Genomic DNA, 11,934 nt, shown 5'->3' with positions numbered 1-11,934 from the left:
AAAATATATTTAAATATCTATTGATATATGATATATCTATTAACATATATGTATTAAAATTTAAACTAAATAATTAATAATATATTAAAAATGTAAAATAATATAAAAATATGAATGTAATATCTGTGCAAGACGAGACACTAACCTAATTAAATTTATATGTAAACCAGATCCTAAATTTCAATGATATTCATTCAAATTATTTTTTAAGATTGCAAATCAAAATAATAATAAAATTACATCCCATTTTGTGGTGGTAGTAAGTTTAATTTTAAAAAAAAAATTGAAAACAATTTATTTGATTGAATAGGGCTAAAATGATTTTTAAATTATTTTAATTCATTTTTAAAAATAAAATAAGTCTTATTTTAGTTATAACTTTTTAGAAATTCTCTTTTTTATATTTTCTTTCAGCAATTTTTTACTTTTAACTAATCTTTTTAACTTGTCATTTAGTGCTTTTTTTTCACATGTTCAATTTTCTCTAGAAGTGCCTAAATGTCTAACCCAGTGCAACCTAGACTAATAAAATATAGACCTTTCTAATTACAGAAAATATAGAGCTTGAACTTAAAATTTTGAGTCTAAGTAAAATTTGATCTTTTTAGCCTGATCCTATAATGGTCAAATCCATGGTTGTTAAAATCGCACTTTAACTCATGAAATTGTACGATTTTACGATTCCACCAAGGGTTAACGACTTGAATCAGAAGTAGAATCGAAACCAGAGTAGACTCGTCCGATTTAGCATGGACTCGGGCGAGTTTAGGTAGACTCGCAAGTCAGCAACGAGTCCGCGAGTTCACAAAATTTTCGAAACGGCATCGTTTTGAAGTAGAGCTACTCCCTTACTCACGAGTCGCGACTCTGTGGCCGTGATGTGCTAAAGCTGCTACTCACCGTTGTTCACTCGCATCGTCATCGCTAGCCCTCAGTCATGGTCCTCCGTCCTCCGTCATCGTCGACCAACGCTGCCTCACTGGTCCTCACTCGTGCTCCAAGCTTTGCTTCACGTCACAATGCTAAGGTAATTTCTCCTCTGAGTTCTCTCCTTTCATGACCTAACTCTCCTCTGTGTGATTCGATTTTAATTGTGCATCTTCCACTGCTTAGATGCATTCGATTTTAATGATTTTTGTGTGACTATCATCATTCATTTTGCTGGACATGCTGCTTCGAAAAGTTCCCTTTCCTCTTCTAGATCTCCCCTTACTGCTCCCAACAACATTTTTTAAGCTTGTTTCTTTGCCGAAGGCAGCTCCATTACTACCCACATCATGTTCAAAATGAAGAGTTTTTATGTTCTGAATGATGATAGCATATTATCACTTCAACACTATGCAGTTGAAATGCTGCTGGGAAATTGGTTGAGGATGGACTAAGCCAAACTATATTGACACTTCCTTTACTCCAACAACAGTCTATGTTGTTGAATTGGTTTGTTAGATTTCTTAGTAAAGGAGATGACTTCCCTAATATTCAGAAGGCATTTGAGATTTGGTGGAAAAGGGCTTTCATCAGAAAGTATTCAACTGAGCCTAAAAATTCCCAATTGCAAATAACTCTCTCTGATTACCCCAACTGAAAGGTATGCAAGGGACCATAAGAGAAAGAGATTGATTGGCAATTGTAAATAAGAAGTGCCATTTTGCATTTTTCACTTCTGCTTTGGCCTAATACGAGCAATTTGGATTTTCATTTTTTCCCATTTCTGTATTTTGACCCGTAAAGAGATGAAAGTCATGTTACCTGGACTCAGGTAAAGCTTTGTGTTGCATATTTACACATTGAAGGATATGAGAGTTGGGGTGGGGGTGGGAGAAGTATGTATTGTTCTTACTAAAGGATTGAATTGAAATGGTGTAAACTTTGTCGTTGTATCCGAGGAATTAATAAAATGATTTGATAATATGCTATTCAACACAAGAAATCTCAATGAGAAGAGTGTGTAATATTTTTAGTGCTGAATAGTCTCAGTAGAAAAGAGATACACACGAAGTGATAATATGCTATTCAGCTCCATTGCTCCCAGCAGCATTTTTTGAGCTCGTTGCTTTGCTTGTAGCAGAATTGTAGGTGATTATCTTTGAGTTATTATGTTCTAAATGAAGAGTTTTATTATTTTATTTTAAAATTTAAGCATAGCTCATGATCATTGACTAGATAAGTGCAGGAATTTATTTGCATGTGCCTATGGGATTGATTTTGTGTTTGAATTCATGCTTTAAATTCAATTTTGGCACTTTGTGGGCACGATTGAGCAGACATATGGTTGACCTAGTGTGGGTATTATAAAATCTGCATACTTCTAAGTTTTAGGTCTGATACTTTGATCTTACAGAAACAAGTCTCTATTATTGATCTGAAACATAAAAAATTTAGGATCCTGATATTACTGCTATTATCTTTTTCATTATTGTTTATTAGTTGATCCAATTTTGGCATTTCATTGAGTATTGCTAGTTCTTTTACGTCTGTTTTGGTTATTGGTCTAGTATTTGGTTTCGTGTTTGTGGGCTAAATAATGTTGTTGCTTGATTTAGATTGCTCATTGATCAATCCATGAAATTAAACAATTGATGTTTAATCTCATATCTATTTGTCGTATAGGTTGTGTAAATTGATGTTTAATTTCATTAAGAAGATTGTCAACTTTGATCCATTGCTTATTTCTTGTTTTGCTTTATGATGCTGATTTTATTGTTGCTGTGTTGTTATTTTGCAATAGAAGCTTGTAAGCATGTTTTTTCTGCACAAGAAACATGGACTAGTTGTCAACTTAGGCAATTTTGAAGTTGGAACACACTTTGGCAATTTTGAAGTCTAATTGAATTTTGGTAATTTTGAACACACTTGTATTTCAATACAAGCAGGAACACACTTGTATTTTATTTTTATTTTCATTCAATACAAATATACAATAGAAGCTGGAACACACTTTGGCAATTTTGAAGTCTAATTATTTTTATATACGAGCTTGCTTCCTTTTCTAGTTTCCATTTTCCAACTTCTGAATGAAATCATGAGCTGAAATTTGAAAATCAAAAGCATCAAACAGTCAATTATATTAAATTGGCGGTTGTGGGGATGATCGGGAAATATGGACCTGGCTATAGACCTTTATCTTATCATGATGTTAGAGAGAAGCTGTTGAAACAAGCAGTGCAGAAAATTGATGATAGTTTGCAAGAGTTTAGGGATGAGTGGAAGAGAACTGGTTGTTCAATAATGTCTGATGGGTGGACAGATAAAAAAAGACGTTCAATTTGTAATTTTTTGGTGAACAGTCCAAAAGGAACAGTATTTCTGTATTCCTTAGACACTTTTGACATCTCAAAAACAACTGACAAAGTTTTTTAACATGTTAGATGATGTTGTCAAATTTGTTGGAGAAGAGAATGTAGTTCAAGTGATTACTGATAATGCTGCGAATTTCAAAGCAGCAGGAGAATTTTTTATGCATACTTGGCCGCATATGTATTGGACTCCATGTGCTACCTATTGCATTGATCTGATACTTGAGGACTTGGAGAAACATTTGAAGGTTCATGAAGTTACTATAAAGAAGGGAAGAAAGATAACAACTTATATATATGGTAGAACAATGCTTATTAGCATGCTCAAGAAGTACACAAATGGTAGGGACCTGGTTAGACCAGGTATGACTAGATTTGCAACTGCTTACTTGACTTTAGTTTGTCTCCATGAAATGAAAGCATCTTTGATGAGGTTGTTCAGTTCTGAGGAGTGGAAAAAAAGTAAGTTTGGAACTTCGCAGGAGGGGAGAAAAGTAGAAGATTCGGTTTTGGATAATAGATTTTGGAAGAATGTATCCATATGCCTCAAAGTTGCTGCCCCTCTTATGGTAGTCCATCGATTAGTGGATTCTGATCAACAACCCGCCATGGGTTTCATATATGTTGAGATGGATCGTGCAAATGAAAGGATTAAAAGTAACTTCAATAATGTGAAGAAAAAGTAAGTTTTTTAAATTAAAAATATAATTTACTTTATTTATCTATGTGACTATGCCTAATTCTAAATATATTTTATTTTATTTATCTGTGTAGTTATGAACTTGTTTGGGAAATTATTGATAAGAGGTGGGAGAACCAACTTTATAGGCCTTTGCATGCAGCTACATATTATCTTAATCCTCAATTGCATTTTGAAGATGATTTTAAAAAAGATAATGGAGAAGTGAAAGAAGGATTGTTTATTTGTATGATGAGATTGGTAAAGGATGTTGGGGTAAGGAACAAAATTAATGGACAGCTTCTTGAATTTCATTTTGCCAAAGGTCTTTTTTCTATGGAGAATGCAATAAACTCTAGGAAGACTATGCCACCTACAGAATGGTGGGAAATGTTTGGGGATGAATGTGCAGAATTAAAGTGGTTTGCTATTTGTGTTTTGAGCTTAACTTGCACTTCTTCTGGATGTGAGCCTAATTGGAGCTCATTTGAAATGGTAATTGAACTTCATGACTTTATTTGTGTTTCTTAATATTTGTTTTTGTTTAGTTTGCACTCTAGACTTTAGTTAAGTTATAAACTTTGACTTTTTTTATTATTTATAGGTTCATACAAAAAGGAGAAATTGTTAGCATCAAAAGAAAATGAATGACTTAGTTTATGTCATGTACAACTTGAAGCTCAAAAGTAGACAAACAAGAAAAACGGTTGCTCTTCCATTTGAAGATATGGAATTTGATGATGAGTGGATAACAGAAGAAGGAGATGATATATTTGATGAAGACAATCTCCAAGTTGAGCAAGAGCAACCTTTAGGGGAAAGTGGTAGCGGAAGTAATATTGACTTGGTTGGAGGAAGTTTAACTGATCCAACTTTGGATGCATTTGATATTGACAATTTAGTATTGAATGACAATGTGGAAGATCATTTCTCAACTGAGGAAGAGCTTGAAGATGATGATGGTGATATTGGAGATGATTTTATTAGAGGATTGATGAACATTTGAATTATTTTTTTTAAGTGTTTTTATTTTAAGAACTTATGTTTTGTATTGTATGAATTTATGTTAGATTGAGTGTGGATTGTGGACTATGTTAGTTTATTATTTTCATTTATTTTAGGGTTGAAATATTTCCTTATGATTTTATATAAAAGAATATTAATATATTTTTTTATTTGAGTAAACTCTTACAATTCTACGAATTGAGTTTACAAAGCCTCCACGATTCTACGTAGAATCGCGAGTCTGACAACCTTGGTCAAATCAGTAAAAATCCATAAATATCTAGCTTTTATCGATGTAACATCCCAATTTTCGTAAACTAGATTAAAAAGGATTGTTATTTATAAATAAATAGAGTTTAAAATAAATGATGAGATTTTATAAATAAATAAATAAGGAGATATAATTATTAATTAAAATAATGATTTGAGAGAAAATAAAAAGGATATTTTATTTATTTGTTTGATAGAAAATAAAATAAAGTTTGTTTTTATAAAATAATAAATAAATAAATAGAGTAAAAAATAGGTTGTAAATGTCCCTAGCTATAAATAACAACATGCTAGGTCAGTCTTCAGACTGACTCCTCAACCTCCTCTGTCTCACAATGTTGTTTCTTCTCTCTTCTCCCAAAACCCTCTCTTTTTCTCGCAGGCCACCTAACCTGTCTCAGAAAAACGATGATCTCGGACTCGTTCACCGTTGGATCGTCGTGAAATTTGAGCATCACGTTCGCAACCCAATTAAGAGAATTCTCACCGTTGGGAATTTCGATATTATGTCTGAGCTAAGAGAAATACCCCTCACATTGTAGCATTTTCCTTTCCCGCAGAAACCCAGAGCTGTCTCGGTAAAACTACGATCCCGGTTTTGTTAACCGTTGGATTTTTGTGAAATTTGGATATGTTGTTTGAAATTCAATTTCTCACGCTTTCACCGTTGGGATTTGCGAGATAATATTTGTGGAGGTAGAAAAGTAAATCGCATGGTGATAGTACAAGTGGAGGCTTCAATCCCTTCTCTGTCTCTTTGACGTTTAGGAATTTTATCGGAGCAGTTAGAGGAAAAAAAAAATTGGAGGAATCTCAGAGAACCGCTAGAGATGCTGCTATCGCTGGCTGAAGACACGTGAGTCCGCTTAGAGGTAAGGGATGAGTTATTCACAATTGGGAATTAGTGGGAATATGTGTAGGGATCCTTAGAGATATCAATTGGAATGAGTTTTGAGGTATTTTTGCAATTTTCATTTTATCCTTATAATTATTACAGTGAATTATATATGTTTGACAGACCAATTGTTGTGGAATTGATATGCTATTGTGTTGAGCGTGAACCCTATAAATCGAGTACTTTTTCTAATTAATATGAATTGTTGAAATAAAGGAGAAATTTAGAGAGAGATATTGATTTTGTATTTTCTCTTTTTCTTGTTGTTTAGGTTTTTATATATAATTTAAAAAGTTAATATCATAATTGAAATTGACCAAAGTGTTCATATAATTATTTAGAATTTGTGCATTGAAAGCTTACTTTGTAATTTGTGATTCAATATGATGTATGCTAGCTTATATATATAGAGAGGTTGTTATTTATATTAATAATTTATGTAAATAATATTGTAGAGTGTTATAGTATGATTCCAAAAATTATTAAGTGTTGGAGTTTGAGAATATTATGGTTAAATTTGATGAACATGTGTATGTTGTACCTTATGAATATCATTAGGAATGTTATGAGATGGTTGATGTGATGTTATGAGATGTTAAAGCGTGGACATGATATTCGATTGTAAATAAATGAATGTGTTTAACACTTGATGTTACATTAATTATATCGTGAGCTATGAATTATACAATAACCCGACCAGTGTTTATGCGCAGTGTTAAAGAGAAAGTGTAGGTTCCTAGTTAGGTTCCAATGTTAAATTGTAGCACAATTGTGTTAAACATGTTTGAAACATGAGTGTGAGGTCGTGGTATTGTATAATTCATGAGCAGTGCTTATAAATGAAATATGTGATGAATTGTGGAATAATATGTTGCCTTGAGATTATAATATTGTTATTGAGATTGAGTAAAAGTGTAAAGTAGAGCAGGTGTTGAATTGTGAGATACGTGAAAACATGTAATGGTGGATTGTGACATTATGAGATGTGAAATTGTGAATGAGTTTTGGTTGTGAATAAATGTGTGATTAATTCTTGATGTGACATTATTTGTGTTGTAAGCTGTGAATTGTACAATAACCCGACCAGTGTTATATTGAGAAAAGTGTAAATGCGCAGTGTTAAAGAGAAGTGTAGGTTTCCTATTTAGGAACTAGTGTTAAAGAGAAAGTGTAGGTTCCTATTTAGGAATCAGTGTTAAATTGTAGCGCAATATGTTGTACGTGTTTAAGACACGAGTGTGAGGTCGTGGGTATTGTATAATTCACTAGCAGTGTCTGTGTGCTAAAATGATTTTAGGGGTTGGACCTAAATCAGGAGGGAGAGGCCCTGACGGACTCTTCGGAGTGTAGGCCTTGGGGGTCATCGGGTTTGAGTGCTCCTTTAAGCCTATGTTGATCCCATATGGTTGGAGCATTCTCGCAAAACATCGTGACCCTGACTGGTCTCCCTATGATTTTACTTAGTGAGAGTGACCTGGCAAACCCATTGTGTGGTGTGTCTTGTTATGTACTCCTAAGCGCCCCAGGGTGGTTTTTCACTGACATGGTACCACATTGCATGTAGGCTTGAGTCTTAGCATAATTGTCTCATGCGCTTGCTAATTGTTTATTATGAAATTGAGGTGTTATTATGTCTTGATCAAAGCGTGTGATTCTTGTGTAATGTGATTGATGATTGAAAAGTATGATTGATGGATGAAAAGTGAACTTTGAATGACAAAGTGGTGGAATTACGTGAATTACATGTAAGTAAGTTTTATTTGGTTTATATGATATGTATATCTAGTTGTCTTGTTTCTCTATTAGTTAGGAATGTGATAACTCACTCCCAGTTTGCTGTTTGTGTTTGGATCCTGTGATGATCTTAAACTTTGTGTTCGGGGGAGCAGATGACTAGGTGAATTGCTTTAAGGAATATTGTGCTGAAGGACGTCGGGACACAACGCTCTGATAAGATGTGACATTGGGATATAAGTTTTTATGTTAATTTTATGATGTTAGTCTATTTTATTTCACCTCACTAATTTAACAAAATATTTTTGTAAATTTGACGGCCTTATTTTGAGTCGAATATATTTTTAATGAGTTTATTTGGTAATTGAAATGAATGTGAACCTTTTACCCATTTGATTTTTGTTTACCAATATATTTTATTTATTTATATATATGTCGGGGTAGAGGGTGTCAGAGCAGGTATCATTTTAGAAACACGAATTGAATCAAACTTTTTTTTTCCAACATGCTATAACTTTAACCTTCATCGGATCAAGCAGTGCTTTTTTCCACCTATAGTTTTCCCCTTTACCCATTCATTCTCCTCTGCTTACCACCACACTCCCACCAATAATGCCCTTACACTCTCTCGTTGGCCGCCATACTCCCACTAATAATACAATTACACTTTCCCCATCCTTAGCTCTCAATCTCAACCTTTTTATCAATCAAGTATTATTTCATAGGTAAATGGAAAACAATTATAAGATTAACAAGTTTTTAAAATTGGAGAAAAAATTGAAACTACAAACTAATTAGTCATAAACATACTAATTAGACCATTAGATATATTAATCTAAATAAATTTTAAAACTTGCACCAAAATTGAGATCACATTTAAGGTGGTTTCCAGTTTTTGGTTTTAAAATATAATTTTGCAAATAAAACGTGTTTCACAAAATTGATGTTGAAATTATTTTGAACCCAATTTCAAATGCTTTTATGTTAGTTTTAAAAACCAGAAAAAGAGGTTTTTATACAAAGTTGTGAGATTTTTATAATTGTTCTAAGTGCACCCCTCATCCCTCTCGTAATCTGTGAAGGCCTCTCCTCTCCCTCCTTTGATGAAGCCACTAGCATTTTCAGGCGTTGAGAAAAACATCATTGTTTTTGTTCTTGCCTTCCTCTCTCACTTCAATATCGACAACGCTGAATTGTTCTTTGAGATTCGCCTTAGTGCATTGCAACAAATGCGTGAATCTAATTCCAATACACCTACAACACTAGAAATTCCACTCACCCCCCTTCGCACATTTCATGAAAATGCCAATTGGGTATCCAAGTCCCGCCTCAAAAAATTATTTTTATGTTTTCTAACTCCATGTTGATGAATCAAATTTTCAAAAGAACAAATAAACAATACCTTAAAAGGAACTTTTTCTTTTTCCCTTTTTCTATCCCTTTCTCAGAAAAGGGAAAACAAACAGAGTTACATTTCTAGGTTTGATCTATTCATGCTTAATTTGAGGTTTTAAAGGGGACGACGACGTTGTTCTGGTGCTAGAGTTGAAATTTAACATGGTGGTAGAGGAGAGCTCAATTGTAGTTGCTATGAGACAGATGGGAGAGGGGCTTTAGAGGTGCCACAACTATAAAGTTAAAAGGAAAATGATAAAATTGGCAATAATTTTTTAAAATTGAGAACAAAGAAAACTAAAAATTATAAATTAAAAACAGAAACTTTTTTTGATTTTTAAAAAATTATAAACATAAAACTAAAATCTACCGCAAATAAGGCTTGAAAGTAGCATTTTTTGTGCATTCTATGCAATTACATATACACTAAGAAGCACGGGCGCGGCACTTTAGCGGCGTGTCCCACATCGGACTCGCACCGGACACACATGCGGGTACGACTCCGGTACGACGCGGTGTCCGTTGCTTCCGCCGTCACTAGACACGATAGGACAGCAAGACACGCACGATTGGATGCGGCCCAACAAGCCTCAACTATTTTTATTATTTATTTAAAAAATACTTACCAAATACAAAAACGGTTCTTCTTTGTCTTCTCCTTGCCGTTTCCCGCAAGCGAACCAAACGCCTCCATTGTTTCACGTCGTCGCCTCCATTTCCCTGCACAGGTAGGCCCTTGTTTCTTTTCTCATCTGCTCCCTGTTTCTTTTTTCGATTTTTCTCGCTATCGTTTCTAGTTTCTTCATAACAAACAAGCATTATTCTCGCTGCCGTGTTATTGTTTTTTGGTTTTTCTCGATGTCGTGTTATTGTCATTACTATGAATACAACAGTATTGGTATGGCAGGCCTTATTTATCGAAAGCAGGTATGGCTGTATGACAGGCCTTATTTTTTGGTTTTTCTCGCTGTCGTGTTATTGCCTTTTTGAAAGGTCACTAATATTTTACACTTTTACTACTCTTTTAAGTATTTAATTTTTAAAAGGTTTTTTATTCATTTTTTTATGAAAAGCTTTTTATTTGTATTAGTAAAAAACAAGGTGATTTCTCTTATAATACCAAACATTCCTTAATTTGGTGGCATTTGGTTGATAAGCTCGTAGCTCTTGCATAGTTTTTTGGTTTAGAATTTAAATTACTGCCTACCTCTAATCATATCCTGTTTTGAATAAAATTAAGCTACAACATGGTCAGTAAGACAAGAACAACATTGATTAGAAATTGCTTTTTGTTGTTTGTTTTTTTCTTAGAAATTGTTTACATTGATTTTTAATTTTTTTTAAATTGTTGTAGAGATGAGTGCTTCTAGTCCTAGTCAAGCTAAAGAACAAGATGATGATACCAAACCTTTATGGACCTATGTTACAAAGATAAAAAGTGTAGGTGGTGGTGGAAATTATGAGATAACATGCAATATTTGTGATTTTACCTTTAATGGGTCTTACACTAGAGTGAGGGCACACTTGTTGAAGATGACTAGAAAGGGAGTTAGAGTTTGTCAAAAGGTAACAATTGCCAAACTTATAGATTTGAAGAAGATAAACAATGAGGCTACATTGAGGGTGGAGAAGTCAAAAACAAAATCTGTGTCATTGCCTCCGGTTTCTACTCAACACCAAATGGATACAAACACTCTTGGTGTTGATCCAAAAAAGAGAAAGACATCAACTGTATAAAATGCCTTTAATTTGCAACCTGGAGAGACACTTGATCATGAAATTGCTAGGATGTTTTACTCTTCGGGGCTGCCTTTTCATTTAGCAAGAAATCCTCATTATAGGAAGGCGTTTGCCTATGCTGCCAACAATCAGATCAGTGGTTACCAACCTCCAGGTTATAATAAATTAAGGACAAAATTACTTCAAAATGAGAGGAGACATGTGGAGAACTTGTTACAACCAATTAAAATGCATGGAACTAGAAGGGTGTGAGCATTGTTAGTGATGGATGGAGTGACCCGCAAAGAAGATCTCTTATTAATTTCATGACTGTCACGGAGAGTGGACCTATGTTTTTAAAGGCCATCGATTGTTCGAATGAGATCAAAGACAAAGATTTCATTGCCAAACATATGAGGGAGGTAATTATGGAGGTTGGGCACTCGAATATTGTGCAAATAGTGATGGATAATGCAGCCGTTTGTAAAGCAGTAGGTTTAATAATTGAGGCTGAGTTTTCCTTCCATCTATTGGACTCCATGTGTTATCCATACATTAAATCTTGTTTTGAAGAACATATGTGCAACCAAGAATACAGAAAAAAAACAATGTTGTTTATGAAGAATGTTCTTGGATTACCCAAATTGCGGATGATGCAATGTTTGTGAAAAACTTTGTCATGAGTCACTCTATGAGACTATCAATTTTTAATTCATTGAAATTACTATCCATTTCTCCAACAAGATTTTCCTCCACTATTGTAACGCTTAAGAGATTCAAGCAATTGAAGAAAGGACTCCAAGAGATGGTCATTAGTGATCAATGGTCTTCTTATAAGGAAGATGATGTTGCCAAGGCTAAATTTGTGAAAGATACTTTGTTGGATGATAAATGGTGGGATAAGGTTGATTATATTCTTTCTTTCACTAGCCCTATCTATG

The 11,934-nt window shown here is 33.8% G+C and overlaps 1 protein-coding gene across 1 annotated transcript; it reads left to right on the top strand.

Annotated features, from left to right (window-relative positions):
* The first annotated feature begins 3,361 nt into the window (after positions 1-3,361).
* LOC102659775 (uncharacterized) lies at positions 3,362-4,506 on the top strand. The gene is made up of 2 exons (XM_006605063.1): positions 3,362-3,978; positions 4,071-4,506. The coding sequence occupies exons 1-2, from the start codon at positions 3,362-3,364 to the stop codon at positions 4,504-4,506; spliced, it is 1,053 nt and encodes a 350-aa protein (XP_006605126.1).
* Positions 4,507-11,934: the final 7,428 nt, after the last annotated feature.

The sequence above is a fragment of the Glycine max genome, chromosome 19, assembly GCF_000004515.6.
Source record: "Glycine max cultivar Williams 82 chromosome 19, Glycine_max_v4.0, whole genome shotgun sequence".
Lineage (NCBI taxonomy): Eukaryota > Viridiplantae > Streptophyta > Magnoliopsida > Fabales > Fabaceae > Glycine > Glycine max.
The sequence above is the reverse complement of the archived record's forward strand: the minus strand, read 5'-3'. Positions and strand labels throughout refer to the sequence as shown.

Coding starts and splice junctions, on each gene's coding strand:
- LOC102659775 (XM_006605063.1), top strand. CDS start 3,362: ATGTTAGATGATGTTGTCAAATTTGTTGGAGAAGAGAATGTAGTTCAA. Junction 3,979..4,070: donor TTCAATAATGTGAAGAAAAA/GTAAGTTTTTTA, acceptor TTATCTGTGTAG/TTATGAACTTGTTTGGGAAA.